This window comes from Citrus clementina, unplaced genomic scaffold (genome assembly GCF_000493195.1).
Source record: "Citrus clementina cultivar Clemenules unplaced genomic scaffold, Citrus_clementina_v1.0 scaffold_5, whole genome shotgun sequence".
NCBI lineage: Eukaryota > Viridiplantae > Streptophyta > Magnoliopsida > Sapindales > Rutaceae > Citrus > Citrus x clementina.
Window position 1 is genome coordinate 42859081 of NW_006262201.1, and position 26332 is coordinate 42885412.

General features: G+C 36.9%; 6 protein-coding genes across 7 annotated transcripts; 2 read left to right on the plus strand and 4 right to left on the minus strand.

Annotated features, from left to right (window-relative positions):
• Positions 1-1333: 1333 nt before the first annotated feature.
• On the plus strand, positions 1334-6316 carry LOC18041831 (glutamate receptor 3.3). Its single transcript, XM_006435338.2, has 7 exons — positions 1334-1637; positions 2356-2718; positions 2853-4192; positions 4272-4549; positions 5073-5104; positions 5206-5612; positions 5742-6316. The coding sequence occupies exons 2-7, from the start codon at positions 2454-2456 to the stop codon at positions 6210-6212; spliced, it is 2793 nt and encodes a 930-aa protein (XP_006435401.1). The 5' UTR covers positions 1334-1637; positions 2356-2453; the 3' UTR covers positions 6213-6316.
• A 1036-nt stretch (positions 6317-7352) lies between these two features.
• Positions 7353-9304, minus strand: LOC18041832 (glucan endo-1,3-beta-D-glucosidase). The gene is made up of 2 exons (XM_006435339.2): positions 7682-9304; positions 7353-7496 (listed from the first exon to the last, which is right to left on the minus strand). Exons 1-2 carry the CDS (start codon positions 9111-9113, stop codon positions 7465-7467), a joined length of 1464 nt encoding a protein of 487 aa, XP_006435402.2. The 5' UTR covers positions 9114-9304; the 3' UTR covers positions 7353-7464.
• A 1147-nt stretch (positions 9305-10451) lies between these two features.
• LOC18040274 (serine/threonine-protein kinase/endoribonuclease IRE1b) lies at positions 10452-14385 on the minus strand. 2 transcript variants are annotated; one of them, XM_006435340.2, is made up of 6 exons: positions 14074-14385; positions 13728-13935; positions 11923-13415; positions 11565-11737; positions 11222-11468; positions 10452-11037 (listed from the first exon to the last, which is right to left on the minus strand). In XM_006435340.2, the coding sequence occupies exons 1-6, from the start codon at positions 14208-14210 to the stop codon at positions 10587-10589; spliced, it is 2709 nt and encodes a 902-aa protein (XP_006435403.1). In that variant the 5' UTR covers positions 14211-14385; the 3' UTR covers positions 10452-10586. The 2 variants fall into 2 exon arrangements, with proteins under 2 accessions (XP_006435403.1, XP_024039986.1); XM_024184218.1 differs by lacking the exon at positions 14074-14385 and having other exon boundaries at positions 13748-13890.
• Positions 14386-15546: 1161 nt separating this feature from the next.
• On the minus strand, positions 15547-18582 carry LOC18040275 (glyceraldehyde-3-phosphate dehydrogenase GAPB, chloroplastic). The gene is made up of 9 exons (XM_006435343.2): positions 18245-18582; positions 18043-18156; positions 17577-17741; positions 17297-17464; positions 16899-17059; positions 16757-16818; positions 16635-16684; positions 16073-16479; positions 15547-15882 (listed from the first exon to the last, which is right to left on the minus strand). The coding sequence occupies exons 1-9, from the start codon at positions 18341-18343 to the stop codon at positions 15747-15749; spliced, it is 1362 nt and encodes a 453-aa protein (XP_006435406.1). The 5' UTR covers positions 18344-18582; the 3' UTR covers positions 15547-15746.
• A 457-nt stretch (positions 18583-19039) lies between these two features.
• Positions 19040-21797, minus strand: LOC18040618. Its single transcript, XM_006435346.2, has 5 exons — positions 21466-21797; positions 20659-20794; positions 20387-20483; positions 19925-20017; positions 19040-19498 (listed from the first exon to the last, which is right to left on the minus strand). Exons 1-5 carry the CDS (start codon positions 21524-21526, stop codon positions 19358-19360), a joined length of 528 nt encoding a protein of 175 aa, XP_006435409.1. The 5' UTR covers positions 21527-21797; the 3' UTR covers positions 19040-19357.
• A 911-nt stretch (positions 21798-22708) lies between these two features.
• On the plus strand, positions 22709-25952 carry LOC18043073 (MLO protein homolog 1). Its single transcript, XM_024183882.1, has 14 exons — positions 22709-22849; positions 22995-23052; positions 23303-23412; positions 23537-23653; positions 23793-23853; positions 23949-24034; positions 24108-24182; positions 24295-24383; positions 24544-24593; positions 24709-24749; positions 24831-25004; positions 25095-25130; positions 25262-25390; positions 25551-25952. The coding sequence occupies exons 1-14, from the start codon at positions 22709-22711 to the stop codon at positions 25950-25952; spliced, it is 1569 nt and encodes a 522-aa protein (XP_024039650.1).
• The last annotated feature ends 380 nt before the right edge of the window (positions 25953-26332 follow it).

Below are 26332 nucleotides of genomic sequence, written 5' to 3' on the forward strand. Positions count from 1 at the left end.
AAAAAAAGTAATAAATATTGTTGTCAGATTCTGTTCCGTGCATCCACTAAAGCACAAATTCTTTTCTTCTTACTACCAATCAACAACCACGTGATCTGACTGCGTTATCAAAATCTTAGCATCATGTTCCGTCTTTAATTTATTGTCACCTTCATTCTTCACTCCCCCTTCCCCCATTTTCTTTTACTGCAATATTCGTCCTTTTTTTTTTCTTTCCCCTTTATATTTTAAATATAGCATGACCTAGACATTCAATTATTTTTTATTTATTCATATAAGTGGGTCGAAATCTGATACATCTCATGCTACTTGCAAATGAATTTCCTGGTATCAAATTTTGATAGACAACTAATTCTCACGTTTCTACATAAATTTTAGATCTAGGTGAAGATAAAATCGATTTTTTTTTTTTTTCAAACCATTATATATGCGTTGCCTCGGTGTCCATGCCATGGATCATTTTACGTGGTCTATTTAAACACTAATTTATAAGCCCGGGGAAACCAAATAGAAGGAAACAATTAATCATGAGTTAAGCAACATTTAAAGATATTATTGTTATTGGATATTGATAACTCAAAAGACTAATTTAAAGCCGCCTCCCTGCGTGCCTCATCAGATATTGCGTGCGTTACCAATGGACCTTTGGTCCAGTGGGAGAATCCTTGCACTTAAAATAATGAGTGCAAGTGTTCGAGCCTTTATAAAAGTATTTATGGGGCTTATTTATAATCCTTCCTCAATTATCACATAATTGAGTGGAGCCAGTCTATTCCTCACGAAATGTGAGTAGAGTGGACAACCCTCGAATATTTGAGAGGGTTTGAAGAATTTGGGCAGCGCTTCAGAGGAGTACATGCCACGATGAAGGTCTCAATTATAAAATCTGTGTGTAAATATTAATTGTAATACCTACAATCCTGTATAAATAATATTAAAAAATATATATATATTGCGTGCGTTCTGTGTTGTACGATGGTGGAAATTAAGTGGCAGAATTAAGTATTGTTTAATTAGCCAACCCCAGGACACTCGGTGGCAGTGAAACAGTAAAAAGCCAATGTTACTTTGTGCAGATGTTGCTGTTGCGTGTAATTAAATCATGGAATCCAACAACTGTTAAAAGTCACTCACTCTTAAGCTTAATACACTCTTAACAAAAAGTTTATTAAGAGTACCTTTTCGAAAGGTAATTTTATTTAAAGGGTGTTTTAAAATTTTAATTAATGACGCGACTCTTTAAATGAAATACCACAACTCACTTTAAAGAATACTTTAGAAGGGCTTCCAAAAGAATATAATTTTTTTTTTATAAAATATCAAATTCAAATATTTAATCTTAATTGAGTTTCAGTTTTCAGATCACACTTCACAGTAGTAAATGTAACTTTGGAGACTGCCTTTTTTCCCATAAATATCAACGAGCAGGTTTGTTTGGTCACCTTGGCCTGTCTTCAACGCAAGTAGTAGAATTATCATTGGATTCCCCACATTTATTGTTCAATAATACCCCATGTGAATCATTCATTTTGTTCTGTTCTGGGATTTATCTCTCTGCAAACTTCATTGGATGGCAAATGGTCCTTCACCGAGTCCTCATGTTGGATTTTGGCTTTTCAGTTTTCATGTCGGTGAAGGTGAGTTGTTCAAACCATATGGCGCCTTTAGAGCTTCTCTATTCTTTATCTTTATTTCCTTCTTTTGGTTGCTGCTTCATTATATTTGTTGAGAGTGGAGCTTTTTAATTCATTATAGCTGTTTATTAATTGTTTGAAGGCTGATGATCTTTCCTCTTTTTTGAGCTTGAAAGTGACTGAGTTCGAGCGAAACTAGGCTTAGCTTCATGAATATGGCTTTCCCATAGTTTAAATTTGTATTTATTACTTTGGAAAAAAAAAAAGAAAAGAAAAAGAAATTGAGCTGTAGTCTGTGGAGGGAATCTGATTCTTATTCTACTGCCTGTCATTTTATGTTAACGAGTTACATTTTTACGTATTCTTCCGACTTTATTTGTTTGATAAGTAAAGTGAAGAAAAACGAGTTGGCACAAAAGCTCTGAAGCAACTGGGTCAATTACTTTCATGTTTCCTGGTGAAAGCTGAATATTGTAATAGGTTAGATTGGGTTGATGTCCTTGTTTCTAATTCCGGAATGTAGTGATTAATCAATTTTGATGAATTTTCTTTCCCTGTCCTTCCCAGTGTGCTTCATCAATCATTTATTTAGTTTGAATTTGCTCAATTGCTTAATTTTAGGATTGATATTTTTCTACTTTTGCATCTGTACATTAGATTTGCTTACTTATATGTCATTTATGTTTTCTCATGAATTTCTTTTTCTTTTTCTTATCTGTAGAGTCAATGAATCAACGGTGCGCGATTCTCTAGCGGACGTAGTGAGTGGATTCATTCTGGAAAAGCTAAGATAGTCGCGCCTTATAAATTCAATTTGCGATGAAGACTATTTGGTTTCTTCCATTAGTCTTTCTGTATTTTGGATTATTTTCATTTGGGTATTGCAAGAGTGTTTCTGCAAGACCAGCTGTTGTTAATGTCGGTGCTCTCTTTACACTTGACTCTACCATTGGTAGAGTTGCCAAGATTGCAATTGAAGAAGCTGTGAAAGACGTCAATTCAAATTCTAGCATTCTCCATGGAACCAAACTTAACATAACAATGCAAAGTTCCAATTGCAGCGGATTTATTGGCATGGTCGAAGGTACTTCATTTTCTACTTCTTCAGTTTTGAAATTAGTTTTAGTTGGTTTGTTTCATTTGTCATGTGCAAGAATTCTGCTCTGAAAGAATATTTTGTAGTGGTAGTTAATTTTACTGATTATTGTGTTATCACAGCTTTGCGATTCATGGAGACTGATATTGTCGCCATTATAGGCCCACAGTGTTCAACAGTTGCCCATATTGTATCCTATGTTTCAAATGAACTCCAAGTTCCTCTACTGTCATTTGGGGTTACAGACCCCACTCTCTCTTCTCTTCAGTACCCCTTTTTCGTTAGGACCACACAAAGTGATTCATACCAGATGACTGCAGTAGCTGAGATGGTTAGTTATTATGGATGGAACGCTGTAAGTGTCATCTTTGTTGATAATGAATATGGACGGAATGGTGTATCTGCATTAAATGATAAACTTGCAGAGAGGCGCTGTAGGATCTCCTACAAGAGCGGGATTCCCCCAGAATCTGGAGTGAATACGGGTTACGTTATGGATCTTCTTGTTAAGGTTGCCTTGATGGAATCTCGGGTTATCGTTCTTCATGTAAGTCCGAGTTTGGGTTTCCAGGTTTTCTCAGTGGCAAAGTATCTTGGGATGATGGGTAATGGGTATGTATGGATAGCTACAGATTGGCTGGCTTATATGTTAGATTCTGCTTCACTTCCTTCTGAAACCTTAGAGTCAATGCAAGGAGTTCTTGTTTTGCGTCAGCACATACCTGAATCAGATAGAAAGAAAAATTTTCTTTCTAGATGGAAGAATCTAACTGGCGGTTCTTTGGGGATGAATTCTTATGGGCTATACGCTTATGATTCTGTTTGGCTGCTAGCTCATGCTATTGAGTCATTTTTTAACCAGGGTGGGAAGATATCATTTTCTAATGATTCTAGATTGAAAACAATGGAAGGTGGTAATCTCCACCTTGGTGCAATGAGCATTTTTGATGATGGAATGCTGTTGCTGGGCAACATACTGCAGAGTAATCTTGTTGGTTTGACAGGTCCTCTCAAGTTTAATTCAGATAGGTCACTTATTCATGCTGCATATGATATTATTAATGTTATTGGAACTGGGTTTCGAATGATTGGTTACTGGTCCAACTATTCTGGTTTGTCTAAGGAGCCTCCTGAGACACTTTATGCACAGCCATTCAATCGCTCAAGTACAATCCAGCACCTACACAGTGTTATCTGGCCTGGAGAGACCCTGTCAAAGCCCCGCGGATGGGTTTTCCCAAACAATGGGAAGCTGTTGAAAATTGGTGTACCCAATCGGGCCAGTTACAGGGAATTTGTATCGAAAGTGAGAGGTTCTGATATGTTTCAGGGTTTCTGCATAGATGTGTTTACTGCTGCAGTAAATTTGTTACCATATGCTGTCCCCTACCAATTTGTTGCCTTCGGAGATGGTCATAAAAACCCAAGCTACACACAACTAGTGGATTCAATCACCACGGGTGTGAGTACTACATTATAGGTTAAAATCTTTTGAAGTTGGGTACGTTCTGACTGCTGATTATATGATTTTTCCATCACAGGTCTTTGATGCTGTAGTTGGCGACATTACTATTGTCACAAATCGAACAAAGATTGTGGATTTTTCACAACCATATGCTGCCTCTGGACTAGTTGTTGTGGTCCCATTTAGGAAATTGAACACTGGAGCTTGGGCTTTTCTGCGGCCATTTAGCCCACTTATGTGGACAGTCACTGCTTGTTTCTTTGTTGTTGTTGGGATTGTTGTGTGGATTCTGGAACACAGGATAAATGACGAATTTAGGGGACCACCTAAAAGACAAGTTATAACCATTCTTTGGTGAGTTATTGATTATCTTGTTATATGTGATTCTTAAATGTACTAACTACCCATGTGTTTACATTTATTGTTTAGAGGTAGTTTATATAGAGTTATGCTGCTCTTGGTTGCAGAATAGCTAAAATTGTGGGTGGCAGTGAATTTGTGGTCTGACAGGTTAAGGTCATGATCCTTATGATATGTTGTGCCTTTTCAATTCATGTTTCTAATTTCCAAAATTTGACATGAAAATCTTACTGGATGTTGTTTAGAAATTTATATATAATGTGAGCACAATGTGAGAGAGCAAAAAGAAACCATTAATTTATGTTGAAATGGTTTCAAAAGCTAAGGTTGTTTCTCTGCCTGATGTGTTTGTACAATTTTGTAGCTGAATCTATCTCAGAGCACCATATTTTATAATTTTTTTTTCAGAGCAACATCACAAACTCATTGCAGATTGCCAAGATGATTCACGTTTTGTGTCTAACATCTCAGTAGTGTGGATGGTTATCTGACCAGATTTTGTTTGTTAATCCTGCAGGTTTAGTTTGTCAACTCTGTTTTTTGCACATAGTAAGTGAATTTTAGGCACTTGTTGAAACTTTTATCTTCCATGGCAAGGCATGAAGGAGCAGAGTAGATTGATTTAGTTGCCATTTTTGTTATTCTTGCAGAGGAGAACACTGTCAGCACCCTTGGCCGTCTGGTCCTAATCATATGGCTTTTTGTAGTTTTGATTATCAACTCGAGCTATACTGCAAGTTTGACTTCAATCCTCACAGTGCAGCAGCTATATTCTCCCATTAATGGAATTGAGAGTTTGAGAAAGAGTGATGACCCGATTGGTTACCAGGAGGGTTCATTTGCTGAGTATTATTTAAGTCAGGAACTCAACATATCCAAATCTAGGCTTGTTGCACTTCGCACACCTGAAGACTATGCTAAAGCACTCAAAGATGGTCCTGGTAAGGGAGGCGTTGCTGCTGTGGTTGACGAACGTCCGTATGTTGAACTTTTCCTCTCCAGCCAATGCTCATTCAGGATTGTAGGTCAAGAATTTACCAAAAGCGGCTGGGGTTTTGTGAGTATCTAATTTCTTGATTTTCACATCTTTGAAAACATGAGCATTAGCGATGCATGAATTTACTTGAAAGGAAATTGTTGCATTTCATTTTAAGCATTCCTTGCCTGTATTCATCTTTCTCTCTAGGCATTTCCACGGGACTCTCCGCTGGCTGTTGATTTGTCGAGTGCAATTCTAGAACTAGCTGAGAATGGTGATCTGCAGCGGATCCATGACAAGTGGCTGATGAAAAGTAGTTGCAGTTTAGAAAATGCTGAGCTTGAATCAGACCGACTTCACCTTAGTAGCTTCTGGGGTCTCTTCTTGATATGTGGTGTAGCTTGCTTCATTGCCCTCGTGGTATACTTTTTGCAGATTATGCAGCAGTTATGCAAATCTGCCCCCTCTGATTCTATTTCATCAGAACCGGGCAGTACACGTTCTAGGCGTCTTCAGAGATTTTTGTCATTAATGGACGGGAAGGAAGACATAACAAAGAACAAGAGCAAGAGAACGAAAGTGGAAGGACCATCATTTCACGGCGACGGGGATGAGGATTTTGGAAGGAGTTCCAAGAGAAGAGCAACAGATTTGGCAACAGGGAGCAACATCAACTGAAGTATTTAATTCAATTTTTCCATTAGGCATCCCTCTGATCCTATCATCGCATTCTCAGTCTAAACCCAGTGATTCCAAGCATGAAGCATGCGCCGGTTCATATTGATGGTATAATTTCTTCTTAATAGGCATTATATTTGCGGAAAGCAAATGTTGCCATATATATAGCAAGATTTTGTTTTATTAACACCCAATGTCAACTTATTCAGATCAAAATGTAAAGTCAAACAATCAAAGACTATCACTAAGTTAAATGTTATAATAACTGTCAACATTAGATATATTGTTGCTCTCCATTTCTTAGTTTTAATATGAGAAATCAGAACATTATAAATTTCAGAACTGTCTATTTTTTTTATACATACGTATGTAAGTACATACATACATATATATAAATTTTCTATATATGAATCGTTCTCTCATGCGAGTGCTCGCTTTTTTTTTCCCTCATATGGATACACTATTAAGTCATAATTTATGACTTAATAGAGTTAGTGTTCAATTCACTATAAAAGCATATGATTTAATAACGTGTCTGCACTTGTTTTTATTAAATTATATATACACGCAAATATACAGAGAAAGAGAGAGAAAGTTCTTAGTTGCGGGTTTCTTTTTTTTATATATAAAAAAATTACATTGGATTAATAGAGTCAATTGTAATTCATTATTAAATCGCATTATTTAATTAAGTGATTTAATAAAGTCCTTGTCCAATTAACCGTAAAGCTACATGAAAAAAAAAAGTTTTTTTTTTTAAATGTGGACATGCTATTAAATCATGTGATTTAATAAAATTAATATTTAATAATTAACTATAAAATTATTAAGTTTAATAATGTGTTCGTGTTAAAAAGAAAAAAAAAAGAAAAAGAAAATGACTGCAGCTGAGATTTTATATATATATATTAGAAGCATATCAATTTAAGATGAGAAAGAGTAAGAATTTTTTTCAAACAAAAAAAGCCTTTGATTGCGGAGATATTGTTAGACTTTTGTCATGTGCACAACAATGATGCAAAGAATCTTTTAAAGTTTTAAGCACCCTTTCCAGCCAAATCCACGTGATCGATCAAATATTCAAAAAGGTCAATTATCATGAAAACCAACAAGTTCTATATATAAAGCTTTTCGGTGGCCAATAATTAACCAATAGCAATTAATAACATACTTCACATCCATTACACTTGATTAAGACGCGTAGTAAAGTAAAACACAATCAAAGCCTCAGGCGTCCTCATTTATCAGTGAATCACTGCTGAGAATACCGGCATGTCCCGTAACCTGATCACAGATCGATGAAAAAGAATATATATATCATCAGCATGCAATTAGGTAAATGCATATGGTACAGCAAATTCATCGAAGCACAATCCATGGATGGATGATATATTTCAAAAAAAAAAAAAAAATGAAATGGGAAGAATTAACGCATCTTATTAATTAATTATCTGGACCTGATCACTTACTTGGATCACTGAAGGTAACAAGCCCAGTGCCCTTGAAATCACAGTTCCAATAATTCCTCCCATGCATCTGATAATAAGCATTCATGGCATATGAAGCATGGGCATGAAGCTTCTCAGGCTCAAAACAACCACCACTTCTATCAATTTCCCTGCAATCAACACCACCAGGTCCACAACAGAAGTCCAGCACAGATTGAAGAACCTTTTCGTCAGCATGTGGCTTGGCCACACACCAAACAGAAGGGCCTCTCGAAACTCCACTTGAGATCTTCTCAAACGTCATCTCATCATCACTACAAAATTGGCAGCTCAGATCCACTTGATAAACTTTAGAGCCATCACCATTAAAAATCCCAAAATTCCTCTCACTCACACCCCCTTCTTTCTTGTTCTCATTAAACAAAGCAAACACAAACACCTCTATATTCTCCTTTGGCCTCATGGGTGTCCCTTTGTTAGACTGTGCTCTTTCGATCAACCTGGTGTTGTAAGTCTTTGCATTCTCTGGGGTTGCTGCTGAATCACCCTTTGACGGCCACCCAGATTCAGAAACTGTGATCTTTATTGACCTATTACCAAACCCTAGACCATTAATGGCTGTCCTAACAGCATCAATTTGGGCATCCAGCATGTTAGTGTACACGTACCCTTTAGGATCATGAACTGCATATAACCCCCCACCAGAACCAGAAGAAGAAGCATTAATGCCAACGCCGGCACTACCCCCCAATAAAGCATACTCTAAATTAACAGAGCTAGGGTTATCTCTGTAAGCAAAATATGGATAAGCATTGACCATAAACGGCGCCCCAGTATCAGCCAGAAACGCTAATATCGAAGTCATTGTTGGGGTAATGTCGGGGGCAAAAGTGGAAGCCGAGGGAGGAAATGAAGAAGCAAGAACAGCCATACTATGCGGTGTTGTGACTTTGATTTTACGTTCGAGCCCGCGTGCAAGTAAAGCGGCATGCATGTTCTGCATGGCTTGGACTAAGGCTTTAGGGTTCATCCTCATCATTTGATTACCATCCGCTGTCAAGTACTCATTCCCCACCACAATGGCAACAACGGAAGTGGCAGGAAGGAAGGGCAACACACGAGTGGAAAGCCACTCGTCCGCAGAGGCCGTATCGGTGCTGATGTTGGACACGTGGTAGTTTTCAACGGCGACGATTAGATCAATGCCCGTGTTGGCAAAAGCCTCCAGGATTTCAGGGTTGGTGTCATAGATTTTAACCTTGTCGATGATTGTTGATTGGAGGAGTTGGGCTACTTTTTTCGGAGACGGCAGGTTGTTGCCGAGAGTGCCGTAGTTTATACCGACTCCGGCGACGTTTTGAGATGGGCTTAGTATTAGAAGGAGGAAGAGGAAGAGCAGCAGTACCGGTAGCTGGGGGGTAAAACATAGCTGCAGAGGAGGAGGAGGAACCATTGTGTTTGTGTTTGTATTTGTTTCAACTCAACTCAACGAACAAAATCAATGAATAATGAAATTGGAAGAGTGGGCAGGATCAAAAAAATTCAAAGATTACAGACCAAAAGGTCACTAGTGGACCATGTAATATTAGTAGCTAGCTAGCTAGCTAGATGTCTAAAAAGTAATGATTCTAATGACCAACCTTTTTTCCCCCATTTTTCGTTGGGTTGGGGATCCATCCAATAACGCGTTTCAAGATTATAGCAGCGTTTAGTTCTCCTAAGCAGGTTTAATAAGCGTTTGCAACTTGTAAATTTACGTTCTTTTTCTTGTCTTGATGCCAGGGACTAGACAGAGACTTGGCAAACCCTAGATCAGCTTGACAATTTCGCACATATCAAATCCCGCATTCTTGTTCCCACGGAGGGAGCCACAGCACAGGTAAATCCCCTTTTAGTGATTGTCCAGACGAGCTGCTATCGGTCAATAATGGTAATCAAAAGCCAGTTGGAAAAAACAGACACTAATATTAATGTTGCAATTGATATTGAGAGAAAGTCGTATGCGACTGTGTCTCTCATCACCTCACCGGTCAGTCTCCTTAGCACGCTAAAGTAGTAGTAAGAAAGTTCACTAAAACTTCGTCATGTGGCACAGAGGGGTGGAACTATAAATAGATCCTGCGGCGAGTTTATTTTTTAAAAAGTTAAATGAGTCCAACACCTGGCCGATTATTAGTAGATTGTCTCACCACATTATCATGCTGATGATATGGCGTGACAATTTTATAGGAAAAAAGTTTGCGTTTCTTTTCCATTCATTTTTTTTTTTTTATACACGTATATCTTAATTAGTCAATAATATGCATACTTATGTAGTAAGCATTAAATAGATGAGGAGATAAGTAGAAAAAGGCCTTCTCATTCCACACAAGTTTTTCTTGTGAATTCTATATTTTATTTAGAGGTATATTTAAACACTACAAACGTAAACTTTATACAAAATTAATATGGTCTAACTAACATGATTGATTGATTAATATTTTATTTTATTTATTTTGTAGTTGGCAGTTTGTAGAAAAACCACAAATAAATAACTATTTTAAAAGTTTAGATAAATCAATTTAAATGTTCAGCGATAGCGGACATCATGATTAAAGTTAATTTGAAAGTAGTCTTACTAGTGTTGCCAAATTAACTGAAAAGATTAATTTTACTCTCTTTCTTTTTAACAAAACCAAAAATTTTAATAACCTGTCCTCTTTTTCCCTTATCTTCTGATAAAAATGAGGGTACATTGAGATCTTCAAAAATAAAAAAATAAAAAAAAAAATTTGAAAATAGTCTGGTAATCCAAAATATACCTTCATATAAATTTGAAAATCTCTAGGTCCGGGTCCTAGTCGATCAAATGTACATTTGAAATATTAGAAATTGTGATACATAACGTGCATTTATGTACAGAACAACAGACTGAAGATGGATGTATTCACATTTGATCATTTGTTACATATTTGTGAAAGACTTCCTCCCCTTTGCAGTACGTAAAAATCACATTATAAACCTCAATCAGAAGTTTCGGGAACCGGCAAGAAAAGTAGTTGTAGAACCCTTCAGGATGTGACCCTAACAATTCTTGGATGTCTTGAGGAAGTTCCCTGAAATGATTTGACTTGTTTCTTATAACTCGCAATAGGTCACGAACATTATCATATTTGTAACGCCTGTAGCGCCCTATGTTCTCAATGAATTTAGTTTCCATCTTTTCATCCCATTTCCCATTCAAAGCCACTAGTGCAATACCTTCTAATGCTCTCAAGAGTTTTGAATCACTCTCTCTGTCTTCCAATTCAACTCGGTCACTAACATCTCGAAGAAATGAGAGTCTTGTATCAGCAGTCCAGAAAAATGGATGATTCAAGACGTTCTGTGCCTTCGGCCTAGAAAATATGTAGCCAAATTATTAACCACAAACAAACACAACTGACACATTATACTAATGGCAATAAATTGAATAAGAATAATGGATCAGTGGGAATACATGCCCCAGTCCATTATCAATGATTCAAGATAAAAAAAGGTTAAAGTACCATATAAAGCTTCATAATAACAATGTCATCTTACCTCAAATCTGGGTTAGGATCCAAAAGACGTGTGAAAAGATCCACTGCTTCTGGTATATGCTCCACCAAGAACAGGTCTTTCCGGTCTTTCACAATATTAGCATCACGCTCAAAACTCTCTCCATAAGGATGTTTACCACCAGTGATACAAAAAAAGAGAATACAGCCTAAACTGAACAAATCTATTGCACGTGTTTGACGTCCCTGTAAGAGCTGCTCAGGTGCTTGCCAACCTGAACTCCCATAACCTACAGTAAAAAACAAAACACCAAACTGAAAAACACACTCACAAATAACAAGCTTCAATAAAATGCTTACCAAATATACTAACTGAAGATCCATACCAGTAGCATTCTGGGTTAAGCAAGACATGTCACCTTGCAGGCGCTTACTGATACCCATATCTGACAGCTTTGCACAAAAACTTTTATCCTTGCTTATTAAGACATTTTGAGGCTTCAAGTCCCGATGTATTAATCCAATCTCATGTAAATGAGACAGCCCAGAGACTATATCTCTGCAGAGATTAGAACCGTGCCAAATAATAATAAGTTTTTTTTGTGTAAAAAATTCAAACGTAATGAGGTCAATGTCTACAGTTCATAAACTAGTCTAAGAACTCAAAAGAAGAGACCTAGAGAAGAACCTTACACCAACTCAAAAGAAGAGAACTAAAGAAGAGACGAAGAGACTTAAACTTACCTTGTCACTTTCAACAACTGCGCTGAAGGATGCCCATTTGCCTTCCACAGTTCAATATCTTTAGTGTTTTCCATCACCGGAAGCAATCGAATTCTAACCTCATTTAACAAATTGGAATCTTGCTCTTTTGCATTTAATTGCTCTTCAAAAGATCCAGATAATACATAGATCAAGTCATTTAAACTACAAGTACAACGCTCCAAAGACAGATAAACAAAATCTTGATCAGATTCCACCCCATACCATCGCACAATATTTGGATGCTGATCAGAAGCAATTAGATTCTGAATCTCTTTCAAGGCCACATCATGATGAGTCTTTACAAGGCGTTTAACGGCTACTGAACGACCTTCATAATTCCCCTCCAGCACAACAGTACCATTGCTCCCTTTAGCAATTTCTTTATTAAAAACAACTAACTTACCAATTCTACGCCCATCAACACGATCATCAATAAGATCAGTAAATGTTAGCAGAAACTTCTCTCCATTTCCTGTAATGTGTGAAAGTCCATCGGTTTCACCAACCTTACTCTCATTTGGGATTATGTTCTGCATTTTCTCGCTGTTGGTAGTATTTCTATTGTACCCCGGTCTCCGTGACTTCTTCTTCTTGGGGATTCCTGTTTTCGTAATATGTTCCTCATTCTGCTTTTTCGACTTGACTTGTTTTGAATGGTAAAAGAGAAAGCCAATGATGGGACAAAGGGCAATAAATAAAACAATAAAAGATTGTATATATGATCTAAATCCTTCAACAAATGCATGTTTCTTATTTATTTCACTAACACTCCCACCAGGCATTCCCAGGGTCCAAGGGATTTCAGTCTCAGTTGAGGGCAAAGCAAGCGGAGGTCTATCCACCTTGTCAGGAAGGAACAGAGGCGAGTTTCTGTCAACTGGCCCTAACAGAGAATTCTGACTGGAACCAGGCAAAGAAATCCATCCAGCTACCTTACCAATTACAGAAAGAAACTCCGGCAAACTATTATCACGAAGCCGGTAGACAGAAGCCGTCATCTGAGTATGACATGGCAAATGTGATTCAACATCGCCAATCAAGTCCATTCCGAGCTCACTTCCTGAATTAAAATGATAGCCACTGAAAGACTTTCCCACCTCTTGACATCGAAATTCAGCCTTAAAATCTGCATATGCCACATTCCATAGAACTTCCCCAGAATCTTGAGAAGTAGACTGTAACACATAATCTGTCCTCATTATGTAAACCAGTTGTCGAATTCTCTTCAAGTTCCCTACACCAGACTCCACCAATTCTTCGTACCCGTCCACCGGTACAACATGCTTGTTTTCATCACTTTGAAACCCTGGTGTAGAAGCTGAAAAATCCAGCACATAATTGTCAACTACTCTACCTGACTTCACATCAACAAGGAATACAGAAGTTTTCATAGCTCCTAATGTCACTCCACCATCCTTCGATATATACGGCATCCTTCTAATATACTCTTCAGCACTTGAAGAAAGTTTTTTCTAAAATTCCAAAGATAAAAAAGTTACAAAGTATGAGAGGAAAACATTTATCACTGAATCAGGCCACAAACCCAATTTTTCATCATAATAACAATAACACTATACTCATCAAGTATCTCAACTGATGTGGCATCTATCAATAACTATTGTTGTCAGTGTAATATAAACTTTTGTATCCTCCTGATAAGGGCCATGTCAGTTGCAATACAAAATTGTGTAATCTAACTATACATGTATAGTGTTATTGTCCTTATTCATAAGAAAAAACCAAATATAATTAAAGATTTGAAAAGAGAAATAAAATTAGTTTACCATTTTACCAAAGCGCTTACTATGAAAATAGAGTTCCCAGTCTTCATCAACATCAAGATAAAATTCAGAGGCATTACTATTGAAAGAAGCCTGATACGATGAGTAAATTGGCCGGCCCGTCCCAAACGACCATCGAATTTTCCCCAGTTTAGTGTCAACTAAATGAATTGTTCCATCTAAAGCAGCAACTAGAGCTACATCCGGTTCGCTGAATCCAAAACATTCAAAAAAAAAAAAAAAATTTATTTATCAATCAGTTCAAGTGCGAAAAAATTTAAAAAAAAAATTGACTTTTTTTTTAATCATTAGTTAAAAAGTTAATCAAAATGAAAATTGGATAACTTACGGGGGCAGCGGTGGTGGTAAAAGAGAGTTGTAGATTTCGGAGACATAGCGATTAGGCGGGGTCGCCGACAGCTCGGAAGAGGAGACGCTCTGTATTATCGCCGTTGATAAGAGAAGAAATACAAGGGCGCGTCTCATCTCGCAGATCGGCCGATAAATTCTGTAATTACGAGAGTTGAATTTGGGAGATTTTCGATTCTAATTTCTAAACGCGGGAGTCAAGGGTTGCGCTACAGCGTCGTTCACCGTTGCTTTCTTCAGTCGTAACGCCGTGTTTGGCTGGTTGTACATATCTTTTTTTTCTCTTTTTCCTTTATACGGTGTAAATTGCTTTTAAAAAAGGAAAAACGTTATCAATTATAATAAAGAATTAAGAAAGGAATTCTTTCAAACAGTATTATCAAAAAAATTATTTGCTCTCACAATCGTGTTGATATGACTCACAAAATCATAGAAATAAATAACCAAATTTAATTTCTGAATTTATGGTATCACGGGGCAGCTTTTGTGTTTTTTTTTTATACTGATCTATTACAATCTTGATATTTACAATCAAAAGTTCGTCAGGATTTGTCATGAGTAATTCTATTACAACACGGTCTAAATATCAATCCTCACTAAATTAGAAAGAGATTTGCCCTCATTATTTATATTGGAGGAAAATCGATCATATCCAAATGTAGACAAATCCATTAATATGATATTATTGAAATGGTCCTGAAGTTCAGTGACGCAAATAGATAGATAATCATCACTGCATCCACATAAAAATGCATTTGGTTGAGGAGAAATATGACTTTGGGATAATTTAGTGGTATTTTGTCATACAATCATACTATCAATAGATTAGCAGGATTATTAATGGGTATTACTTTAAGGGGGAAACCTTAGGTGCAACTGTAGTACTGTGCTATAGTTGCATCCAACCGTTGGATGCCAGTGGACCCCATCAATTTAAGTGCATCCAACGGCTGGATGCAACTGTGGCATGGTGTCACAATTGCACCGTAGCCTGATCCTACTTTAAGACCAACTGTTTTATAATATTGAGGTGGAGTGATAGACTCACATAAATTTTTTTCTTCTTAGTTGATGGATAAATTATTGAGAATTAAATTTTTTATTTATAATTATTTGATATTTTTTAATTATTGAAGTAATTAAATAATAATAATAATTTTTATAGATTTTAATACAACCTCCTGTTTGGTATGAACAAAATAAGGTCAGGATATCTTATCTTTGAGACTTTGACACATACTTTTGTAAGATTACAAAAAGTTTTTATCCCGGAGGACTTGGGGTAATCTATATAATAAGCCTAAAATAATTTCAAATAAATTGTAGGTTAATCAAAATACATTAATAATTTCATTATTAAAAAGATAGTGCGTCCCAAAGCTCTCCGCAGAACACGGGCGTGGCTGGTCCTACCACGACCATTTGGTGTGAAGTAGGTAAGAATAGAAGAGTCTATACAGTAGTTCTGTTTTCTCATTCTCAATGTTACGTGTCTCTAACAAAGACCAATTGATTCTGCAAGATCATCGGCTTGACATATAATTTGATAAATTGTCTGTTCAACTCACTCAGTTGTCATTAATATAAAAGCATTTTGTGACAAAGGCTGCGAAAAACCTATGTAATTAATTAGCCAACCAATTAAGAAAGAATTTAAGCTTCATAAACTTTGCACTCCTCATCAGCAGGGTTTGTCTGGCAGAAATCCTCCAATGGGTCTCCGCTTCCGCCTGCAGCCACGCCTGGCCACTTGGTTGCAACCAAATGCGCCAAATCGACAACCCTTTGGCTGCAAAATGACATTTAAATAGTCGTTAACTTAATACACAGTTACAATTAATTCATGTTTAAACAGCTCATCTTACAAGATGAACGTTACAATGTGCCTAACTTAACAATGCTCAAAAGTGAGAGGCTCTGTGCGCTGTGTCACTAAACTAGGGTAACATTTAGGCTCTTCAATGAGATAGAATTCTCACCTGTATCCCCATTCATTGTCGTACCAGGCAACAACCTTGACCATATCATCACCCATGACCATGGTCAATGAAGAGTCAATGGTGGAGGAAACATCAGAGCATCGGAAGTCCACCGACACCAGTGGAACATCGCAGACGGCCAATATGCCCTTCAGTGGCCCCTCAGCAGCCTTTCTGAAGGCTGCATTAACATCTTCTGCTGTAATACCCTTTTTCTCAACGTTCACAACAAGGTCAACGACTGAAACATTTGGTGTTGGCACACGGAGCGCAATGCCGTTGAGCTTGCCTTTGAGCTGTGGCAGCACAAGAGAAACAGCCTTGGCGGCACCTGTGCTCGTTGGGACAATGTTCAACGCTGCAGCTCTCGCTCTCCTCAAGTCCCTGTGTGAAGCATCCAAGAGCCTCTGGAAACAAGAAACAATTCTTCAGCTTCGTCCTCATTTCCAGTAACATGTTATTAGAATCAATTGGCAGACCTCATAACATGATCTGTAAGTAACAATTTGATTTTCGGCGCACGCTCTAATAGTGAAGTAGACATTTTAGTATGTCTGATTACCTGGTCTCCAGTGTAGGAGTGAGTAGTTGTAATCGCTCCCTTGACAATCCCTGCAAAGTAGTTTGTTGTTGTCAAAAAAACTCAATTCACTGAGTGATCGTTCAGGAGGTCGGATTGCTTACCCAATTCTTCATCCATGACCTTCACAAAAGGAGCCAAACAGTTTGTGGTGCAAGAAGCATTGCTGCGGACGCCAAATTGGTTAACAAGCTTATGAAACGGAAAAGAGTTGCCATTTTAATTAACATGCACGAATACACTGACCTCACAATGTTTGCAACCTCGTGATCGTAATCCTTCTCGTTAACTCCAACGACATAGGTTGGAATGTCTGCACCTTTTGCTGGAGCAGTGATAATAACTTTCTTGGCACCAGCTTGGATGTGCTTTCCAGCACCAGGGCCGTCCACAAAAACTCCTGTTCCCTGAAGAACATGAAGTAAACGGATCAATTACCCTAAATGGAGTATTATTAACTTGGTTAGATGGGTACTTGTTGCTGTTAGTGTCTGTCAGCTTAGAATAACTTTTGTACTCAGGCACAAACATCCAAAAAATTAGTATTTACTCTGTGTGTGTGTCAATTGACAACCGTGACAGGTGTTTTTTTTTATAATTAACATCTGGTGCTGAAAAATATTGCGATATACGCAAGTAGCTACCTCAATAACGATGTCAATTCCGAGCTCAGCCCAAGGGAGCTGGAGAGGGTCCCTGTTAGAGACAACCTTGATGAGCTTACCATCGACAGAGATGGTCTCGTTGTCCACTATTTTCACGTCTGCTTTAAAAGTTCCAAGCAATGAGTCATATTTTAGAAGGTGTGAAGCCTGTAGTCAATTAGTCATTTTGCAGATCATTAATCAATCAATGTAATCAAAGTTTCCAGCTAAGTTACTGAGCTTCAGATATAGCAATTCAAAAAATAATAGGTTCACTCACATTCTTGACACCACCACTGTCATTGACAACAACAACATCAAGGGGTGAGTCTTTCCTGCCGTGCCAGCATCGGAGGAAGTTCCTGCCAATACGTCCAAATCCATTAATTGCCACCTTCAATTTGGCCACGGTTTCTTTCTTTACAGGAACTGATCCTGCTGCAACCTATTTTGAACAATTAAATTCCAACATAACATATATATAAGTTCCATTTATCTAAGAGTACAGTACTCTCAACCATAGATGAATTTATTATTCTAGCTTGAACAATACACTATTCAAACATAAAGAAACTATCTCACCAGACAGTCATCTGATCACAATACTAATAAATTTCTAGTAATATAGGAAACCCACCAAATTTGGCTGGAAAAAATAATAATAATAATTCTTAACTTTATATGCAAAGATGCATAGCCTAAGCCTTCCACATACATCATCTTTTCAGAGAGTAAAAGTAAAGAACCTTAGGAGTAAGTTGAGCAGTCACAGCATCAAAGAAGGATGCATCTCTAGCACCAGTGGCGTATGTCGCGCCTGCATTTGCTCGAAGGCCAGCGAATTCAGCCACATCCAGCCTCTACAGAACCAATAAGAAATTATTATGAAACAACTCTAAAATGTTAGTAATACCGTAGCTCAAATGCATGAGCAGGTAAAAGAGAGACCTTGGTGGAGCATTGAGTGGGAAAAGAGTGAGTAGTCTTGGATGGAATCCTAGTGATGGCCGGGATTCTTGAGGGAGCAAGAGCTGAGTGACTGGCCATGGCCTGTGGCTTAGTTGCTGATTTGCTGCAACTTCTAAAGCTGAGAGACTAAGTTCTCCTAGCTATTTATGCGGTTAAATTCAGTTATTAAGTTGATGATATTCATCATTCATGCTTCTCTCGTCAAAATTTTATTTATTTAAATTATGGTTGCAAGTGAATTAAACAAATGTGTGGTCAGTGATGGACATAGACTATTACGCATGAGATAAGATTATGTTTTTGAGTTAGCCAACTTTTTAATCTGAACCACAGATATTTCAACCCCCAACTCTTTCCTATCATGTCCTTCAATGTTTTGTAATCACCGTGAATATGATTGCCACAACTGGAATGCAGAATCAGCCAAACGTAACATACATTGGCAAACATATAGAAACGATAGGCCCACATGCAATTGCTAGAGTGAGTTAGATTTTTTAGTGATGCTTCTCTGGCTAGAATGTGATCGAATTGAATGGCGGAGATCATTTTGAGGACAATCAAAATCTCCGTCATTTCAGCTCTTCAGAATGGACGTGGTGGGCTTAATTCAAATCATTTTCATAGAAGAATAAGCATCCCACTCCGCCTTCAACAAACAAAGATTTTATGATTAGCTGTCCCGTTCATCAAGTCTCTTATATTATCAGATAATCTGAGTAATGCCTCACTGACAACTTCAATTATTCGATGCAAGATCATAAGGCCCGGGAATGACTAGTGAACTCGTGCTTCCAGCAAGGTATACTGCAATATTCACGAGACAATACAATACAACATTTCAATGAAGGCAATAACAAGGTTCCAGAACTTGTAGCAGCACAGGAAACAGATGAGATACAACTAAATCAAACTGGGTCCAAAAACTATGCTGGTTTATGAGTTATTTAGGACAAATTACATGCAACTGATGCAAGAAACCACAAAATTAAAGGACGAGCGTTTCAAAGAAGAGATGGAACTCATTATAACAGATTCAACTATTATTTCTTGACATAGAACTTGCTAGTAGTGAAAGCCAACAAGAGACGTTCATATATTAGCTTCAACTTCTCCAGAGTTCACAGCCACTCCATTTGGAGCATCATCATCTTCTGTTCGAAGCTGAGCAGAAACATCATCAATAGCAGAGTTCAGCTGAGCTATCTTTTCGGTCAGTATTTTCCGAGTTTTCTGTAGATCAAAGAAACCAAGTGTCATTGTCAGTCCACTATCAAGGAAGGAGCTATTTGAAAACAATGAAGAGTAAAATATCCAGGCTATTGATGAACAATGAAGTGTAAAATATTCAGTAAACCAGTGTGAGTTGAGTTACCAGTGAGGTGACTCCCACAATAGAACTTTAGGATAAGGGAAGCCAATATATAGATAGAATTTTGTAAAATTCACCTAAGGTTCTGCAAGTTCGTCCATTTCAGGAAAATTTAACCAACAAAAATTAAGCAAGGCAAGGGTTGAATAAATTGGAATAATCACCATAAGAAAATTTTATATGAGCCAATATAAAACCAAAATTGGGTGAAAAAAACGGAAGTAAACCCTGCTCTAGGCCTTTATCAAGCCAAGAAATATTGACAAAATGTCAAAATAATGGCTCACCTCCAAAGCTTTTTCTTCATCATATATGAACTTGGGCAATTTTCTCATTAGATCCTTCCTGTCAGCTGCAGCACCAGCTAGTGCCTTGCTGATCTGTATAAGAACATCAGAACGAGAATTTCAACCAATAGCCTCGAGTGACTATAATAAATTTTATAAAAAATAAATAAATAAGTGAAAGAACAGAAGTCAGTTGGCCAATCCTAGATACTCTTTGGGCTGCTGGACACAGTTTTGACCATATAACAAAGTAAAATCTGGTCATCTGGTCATTGGAAATATTACAACAAACCATCAATTGAAGAATACACTGATAAAGAGCACTAACACAATTTTATCAGCATCCATTGGCAAATTATAATTACAACCATCAATTGAAGAACACACTGACAAAGAGCATTAACACAGTTTTATCAGCATCCATTTGCAAAATATAATTACAAACTATGAGGTATTTCTAACCTGAGGCGCATATACACATCCAAGTGTCCCAACTATGATTCCTCCAAGAACAAAACCACCAACAAAGAAGCCAGCACTATTTGCCCTTCCACCCTCGCTGTATGAACAGTACATAGAAGCAGGTGAGTGGGAACAAAACAAGGGTGTAGGTCAATATGAAACATGACAATTGAATAATGGGTTCACAACCTTTCAAATTCAATGATACACTACAATTGCACACAAACACTTCAAAAAGCAATGGCAGCACAAAGAAATGGCAAAGAGAATACCTATTTGAAGCATGAACTTTGAAAGGCCTTCTTCTGGAGGAAGAAAGCTGGACTTTCCATTGATGATTTGGACTGAATGACAAGTTGGCAGGGGTGTTACTCCCAAGACATAGGTCCAATGGCTTCAAAAAGGAGCCTAACAGAAAAGTTGCAAAAACGATAATCATGGAAAAATTAACAGTCATCTGAAAGTAGGCACGACGAGCATATGAACAGTAGCAATTCACTAAAAGAAATGTTCCAAAGTCAGGTTTAGCAGAGATACATACACCCTGAGTTAACCTCACATTCATGAGCATTTCAAATACATCCAAGGTTAAAAAACAAAACACGTAAATTCAATTTCCAAGAATAGAAGATATCAATAATGGGGGGGGGCATATAAACAAGACATGAAGAGCAATCCATAAATTACATCAATAAGTTCAGAGATAGTCAAGCACATCAATTTTATCCGACATCCATACATTTTTTTTTTTAATACTGCCGATGAAAAGTGCAAATGACTACTCTGCGGTGACAACATCAGCAAAACAATCCCAAACACACCCTAAAATGGAAATACCGAATGCTAGGCCTGGTTAGCACTGTATCAATAATCATTTCTCTTTATTATTATTATTATTATTATTTTGGTTTCCTCGAATCCCCTTAATCTACTACAAATCAATCTCTGAGAATACACAATTAAAAAAAAAAACCCACGCCGAATCACACAGATCGAGTATAACGATAACAGCAAAATGACAAGATAGTGAAACTGAAAGCTATTGAGATCAAATTGAAATTGAAATGCGAAATGTTTACCAGACGATAGCTCGACGCGAGGGTTCTTCGGTAAAACCAAAGAATTAGAAACAGCAGTCATTTTAGTTAAGTATCGACTGAGAGAAACTGAGAAATAGAGAGAGCGAGAGAGATTATAAGGTTTATATATATATATATATATATATATACAGGTATATATGACTTATAGTGAGCGAGCAGAGTAGTGTGATTTGCTTTTGTTTTAATGGTTTTCGGTGTCAAGCTGCTACATCATCTACAACATCAGCCATCTGGTGGCTTTAGCTCCTTCTCCGTTCGATGATTTCGATGCCTTTTTTTTGTTTTCTTTTTTTCTTTTTTAAATATATTTTTATCAGTATAGCGTGAGTTTTTTTAATATGGCCCGGGCTGCTCTTCTTCTAACACCCAAGAGCCCGACAGGCAACTCTAATCTATTCCGCCAGCAATTTTTTTTTTTTTTTAAAAAAAAAAAGTTAAAAATCAAATGACCAATAAATTAATTATATTGCAAATGTTCTTTTTACTGTTGCAATGACCAAAATAATAATGAAAAAATTTTAAATTGTAAGCTGTTATTGTGATAAGATTTCATCGGATGAACATTTCCATGTTGTTGTGATGCTTTTTACTTGTTCACATTTGTGAGAAAATTAATTGAGTGAAAGATCTTGTTTCTAATTACATTACCAGCATCGCCAATTTTATGACAATTTTCACCCTCTAAGAATTAAGAAATAGAATTTTGTTGTCTTCAAATTCAATGCTATTATCAAAATCATATACCAGTTTTTGAAACTTATTCACTCACCAAATTTTGTTTGATACTATTAATTTAATATTTAATCCAATGATTTCTAGCAGCCAATTCCAACTCCATTTTACGAAGTCGCCCACCGATTTATTAAATAAAAATAACAATGTTACCACCAAGAGAGACGAAAATACCTAAGACGAGTATCCGTGTGGACTGTTGACTACGAGTACTGATGAATCAAACACAACAATATGAGTATTAATAATTCTGTCTTTTGGCTCCAATGTTAATGGCCGGCTTCATTTTATATTTTGTTGTATAACAATGACTATTTTCAGGCGACACCATCCGACATCACAAAATAACAAGCAAAACGAGACAAACTGAAGCTTTATTTAATATATAAATGCATTTCCAAATGCAAACTTGAATTCGTTTGCTTTGGTTTCTCCTCCTCGATCTTCACATAACTAATTAAGCCTGCTGAGATTTTGCTGCAATTAAGTCATGGCTGGTGGTGGTGGTGCCGCTGCTGCTGCGGGAGATAGATCATTAAGAGATACACCGACATGGGCAGTTGCTCTTGTTTGTGCCGTGCTTCTTATTTTATCCATACTCATAGAGCATGGGATTCATTCTCTAAGCAAGGTACGTTTGTTATATAATTACATACATAATTGTTCGCATAATTATAAAAGATCAAATCGCGCGTACTAATAATTTAATACTGTATGTATGAGCACCTAATATAACTGGTGTTTTGTGTTGTTGCCTTACTATATATTATTGGCAGTGGTTTCAAAAACGGCAGAAGAAGGCCATGAGTGAAGCCCTTGAGAAAATTAAAGCTGGTTAGACTAAACATCTTTGTCTACGTTCTTTTAGTACTTTTAAATGTTTATGGATTAATCAACTTCGAATTTTGATGGTTTTTTTTTTTGGGGGGGGGGGGGGGGGGGGGGTGTTTAAAATTTACAGAGCTGATGCTTTTGGGCTTTCTATCCTTGCTTCTAACTGTGGGTACAAGATTTATTTATAAGATATGCATCCCTGCTGAATACGGAAACACTATGCTTCCATGCAAGATTGAGAATGATACAGGTGGTGATGATGACGATCATCGGAGAAATCTACTTTTGTACTCCGGAGATGTGATGTGGCGTCGGGTTTTGGCCGCGCCCGCCGGTGGGGATGATTATTGCTCGAGAAAGGTAAAAGTTAGTAATTATAATTATTAATACACCAACAACAAAAACAACTAGGTACATATGTTGGTATTCTATTTTCAAAATCCAGACGTATTAGCAGTGGCTTTGCTTTTAATCTTGTCTTCAGGGACAAGTGTCGTTGATTTCACTGACGGGGCTTCACCAATTGCATATATTTATATTCGTTCTTGCCGTCTTTCACGTTCTGTATAGCGTTATCACTATTGCATTGGCCAAGGCCAAAGTAAGTTTTCATCATTTTATTTTTATTTCCAGCTCAAAATAATAATAATAATAATAATAATAATAATAATAATAAATCTGATGAATTTTTGTTTTGCTGTTATTATTATTAAATTTTTTTTTTTTCGGGGTTTAATCAGATGAAGAAGTGGCAGGCTTGGGAATTAGAAACCAACTCCTTGGAGTACCAATTCACAAATGGTGAGTGCCTCGCGCAAATAGGGCCTAGATATAGGTGGTAGTATGGGCCACAGGCTCATTAACAATAGCAGATCTAATTGGGCTTTCTTTAACAGATCCAGCAAGATTCAGGTTCACTCATCAGACTTCTTTTGTGAAGAGACATTCTGGCTTGTCCAGAACCCCTGGAATTAGATGGATTGTAAGCTTCAAAAGCCCCAAGTAATTATTCTCGGACATCAATATCTTTTTTCACAAAATGAAATTGAATGCAGGTGGCATTCTTCAGGCAATTCTTTGGTTCAGTATCAAAGGTGGATTATATGACAATGCGCCATGGATTTATCAATGTAAGTGATCATTATTAATAATTAATAAAGGAACCAACCAGCCAACAATGTAATTTATAAGTATAAGCATTGAAATAATGGAATATTGATTATTGATATTTAACAATAACAGGCACATTTTGCTCCTAATACCTCATTTGACTTCCATAAGTACATCAAAAGATCTCTGGAAGATGATTTCAAGGTTGTCGTAGGAATCAGGTGAATCGTACATTAATAATTTAATAAAATTTTGTCATGTGTTTACACGAGTGGAATGAATAAAATTATTATGTACACTTCACCGTTCCTCGGACGTACGGTTGTATGCGCCATATACACACACTAATGCTAATGTATTTTATTTAATTTGATTTTGCAGTATCCCTTTATGGATTGTTGCTGTAATCTTTTTGCTTGTAAATGTATACAGTTAAGTTAATCTCCATCTCCTTTTTCCCATGCACTCTTGTGCAGGCGCTTTAACTAACTAATGGTATCTCAAGGAAATTAATTAACCATTAACAATATGAATCTGCCGCTGCAGAATGGGACTCACTTAGCTGGTTAACAGTAGCTCCACTCCTTGTAAGTCACACTCATCTATTAAATTGTTTCCCAATTAATTAATTAAGTTCGTTTATTAACAGTCAGTGGATAAATTTGCAGATAATTCTCTTGGTGGGTACAAAGCTAGAACTAGTCATAATGGAAATGGCACAAGAAATTCAAGATCGAACAACGGTTGTAAGAGGGGCTCCAGTTGTTGAGCCAAACAACAAATTTTTTTGGTTCAATCGCCCCGAATGGATTCTCTTCTTAATACACTACACCTTGTTTCAGGTAAATTAAAATTCAGAATAACTGGTCATAAGCTCCTGCACTAACATAATTAACTAAAAACCCTGATACGCACGTACCCTTAATTTACAGAATGCGTTCCAAATGGCGTTTTTCTTGTGGATAGTGGTAAGTACCACTTACTTAATTAATTAATCATTTAATTTATTTGTTTATTAGGAAACTTTTCTTTTCTTTTCGATTATCGTATTAATTAGATATCATGTAATAGAATATGTTATATACATGCATGCATGCAGTATGAATTCGGGATTCATTCTTGCTTTCACGAGAACCTGCCACTAATTTTGACGAGGGTTATAGTCGGAGTGGCCTTACAGTTCCTGTGCAGCTATATCACTTTCCCTCTCTATGCCTTGGTAACACAAGTGAGTAGGTCGTAGATATAAGAGTGGTTTATAAATGATATATAATTTCAATAAAGATAATGATATATAAACATATACTAATAAAAAGAAAATTAATTAAATTGATATCAATGCATGCATGGGATCATGCATCGATGTGATGTGCATGCTGTGATTGCAGATGGGGTCTCACATGAAGAAATCAATATTTGAAGAGCAAACAGCAAAGGCTCTTAAAAAGTGGCAAAAGGCAGCAAAGGAGAGAAGGAGATCGAGGAATAAAGCTGCCGCAGGAGCAGATAAATGTAGTGGTATCATGAGCATCCATGGCCATGGCTCCCCTTCTCCTCCTTCTTCAGGATTCTTGAGCGGAGAAAATACACCAAGCCAAGGGGCATCACCGATTCACTTGCTTCACCATTACAAATACAGATCCAATCAACAGGACATTGAAAGCGTGAGATCTTACCAATCTGATAATGAGCTCTCTGAGATTGAACCTTCTTCGACTCATCATCATCATCAAGATCAAGGAAGAGATGAAGATCTACACAACAGTGACTTTTCATTTGTAAAACTTTGATATTCAATTTTTACTTAGCAAATCTAATGAGCAGTGGTTAAGAACAATAAACGATATACGATTTCATTCTTAAGTAGTACCAAGCAAAGAGCAATATTAATGACAGGTTACATGTAGTAATGCTGTTCTTATTGAAAATGACAACAACTTAATTATGAATTCTTCTTATTCGAACACCGATTAAACAGTTCGTCAAAATCATGTATGCATGTCAATCAAGGTCGAAGTTTATCGATGATCGATCTTTATTAATTAGTACTGTTATTTTAAGAAGGAAACAACTATTTTTTCTCCCCAGTTTATCTTAATTTTGCCTAATTCATTGGGTAAAAAATTAAATCGTTAACTAACTCTGAATGAAGGTAATTTTACTTACATTT

What these genes read in the sequence shown, in the direction of transcription:
- LOC18041831 (XM_006435338.2), top strand. Translation starts at nt 2,454, where the DNA reads ATGAAGACTATTTGGTTTCTTCCATTAGTCTTTCTGTATTTTGGATTA. An exon ending in ATTTATTGGCATGGTCGAAG is followed by an intron (nt 2,719 to 2,852) that starts GTACTTCATTTT and finishes GTGTTATCACAG; the next exon opens with CTTTGCGATTCATGGAGACT. An exon ending in CAAGTTATAACCATTCTTTG is followed by an intron (nt 4,550 to 5,072) that starts GTGAGTTATTGA and finishes TTAATCCTGCAG; the next exon opens with GTTTAGTTTGTCAACTCTGT.
- LOC18041832 (XM_006435339.2), bottom strand. Translation starts at nt 9,113, where the DNA reads ATGGTTCCTCCTCCTCCTCTGCAGCTATGTTTTACCCCCCAGCTACCG. An exon ending in TGTTACCTTCAGTGATCCAA is followed by an intron (nt 7,497 to 7,681) that starts GTAAGTGATCAG and finishes ATCTGTGATCAG; the next exon opens with GTTACGGGACATGCCGGTAT.
- LOC18040274 (XM_006435340.2), bottom strand. Translation starts at nt 14,210, where the DNA reads ATGAGACGCGCCCTTGTATTTCTTCTCTTATCAACGGCGATAATACAG. An exon ending in CAGTTGTTGAAAGTGACAAG is followed by an intron (nt 11,738 to 11,922) that starts GTAAGTTTAAGT and finishes TAATCTCTGCAG; the next exon opens with AGATATAGTCTCTGGGCTGT. An exon ending in GATCCTAACCCAGATTTGAG is followed by an intron (nt 11,038 to 11,221) that starts GTAAGATGACAT and finishes CATATTTTCTAG; the next exon opens with GCCGAAGGCACAGAACGTCT.
- LOC18040275 (XM_006435343.2), bottom strand. Translation starts at nt 18,343, where the DNA reads ATGGCCAGTCACTCAGCTCTTGCTCCCTCAAGAATCCCGGCCATCACT. An exon ending in GGTCATGGATGAAGAATTGG is followed by an intron (nt 16,685 to 16,756) that starts GTAAGCAATCCG and finishes ACTACTTTGCAG; the next exon opens with GGATTGTCAAGGGAGCGATT. An exon ending in GACAATGAATGGGGATACAG is followed by an intron (nt 15,883 to 16,072) that starts GTGAGAATTCTA and finishes GTCATTTTGCAG; the next exon opens with CCAAAGGGTTGTCGATTTGG.
- LOC18040618 (XM_006435346.2), bottom strand. Translation starts at nt 21,526, where the DNA reads ATGACTGCTGTTTCTAATTCTTTGGTTTTACCGAAGAACCCTCGCGTC. An exon ending in AAAGTTCATGCTTCAAATAG is followed by an intron (nt 20,484 to 20,658) that starts GTATTCTCTTTG and finishes CTGTTCATACAG; the next exon opens with CGAGGGTGGAAGGGCAAATA. An exon ending in ATGAAGAAAAAGCTTTGGAG is followed by an intron (nt 19,499 to 19,924) that starts GTGAGCCATTAT and finishes TTTGATCTACAG; the next exon opens with AAAACTCGGAAAATACTGAC.
- LOC18043073 (XM_024183882.1), top strand. Translation starts at nt 22,709, where the DNA reads ATGGCTGGTGGTGGTGGTGCCGCTGCTGCTGCGGGAGATAGATCATTA. An exon ending in CCTTGAGAAAATTAAAGCTG is followed by an intron (nt 23,053 to 23,302) that starts GTTAGACTAAAC and finishes AGAATGATACAG; the next exon opens with GTGGTGATGATGACGATCAT. An exon ending in TTGCATTGGCCAAGGCCAAA is followed by an intron (nt 23,654 to 23,792) that starts GTAAGTTTTCAT and finishes GGGTTTAATCAG; the next exon opens with ATGAAGAAGTGGCAGGCTTG.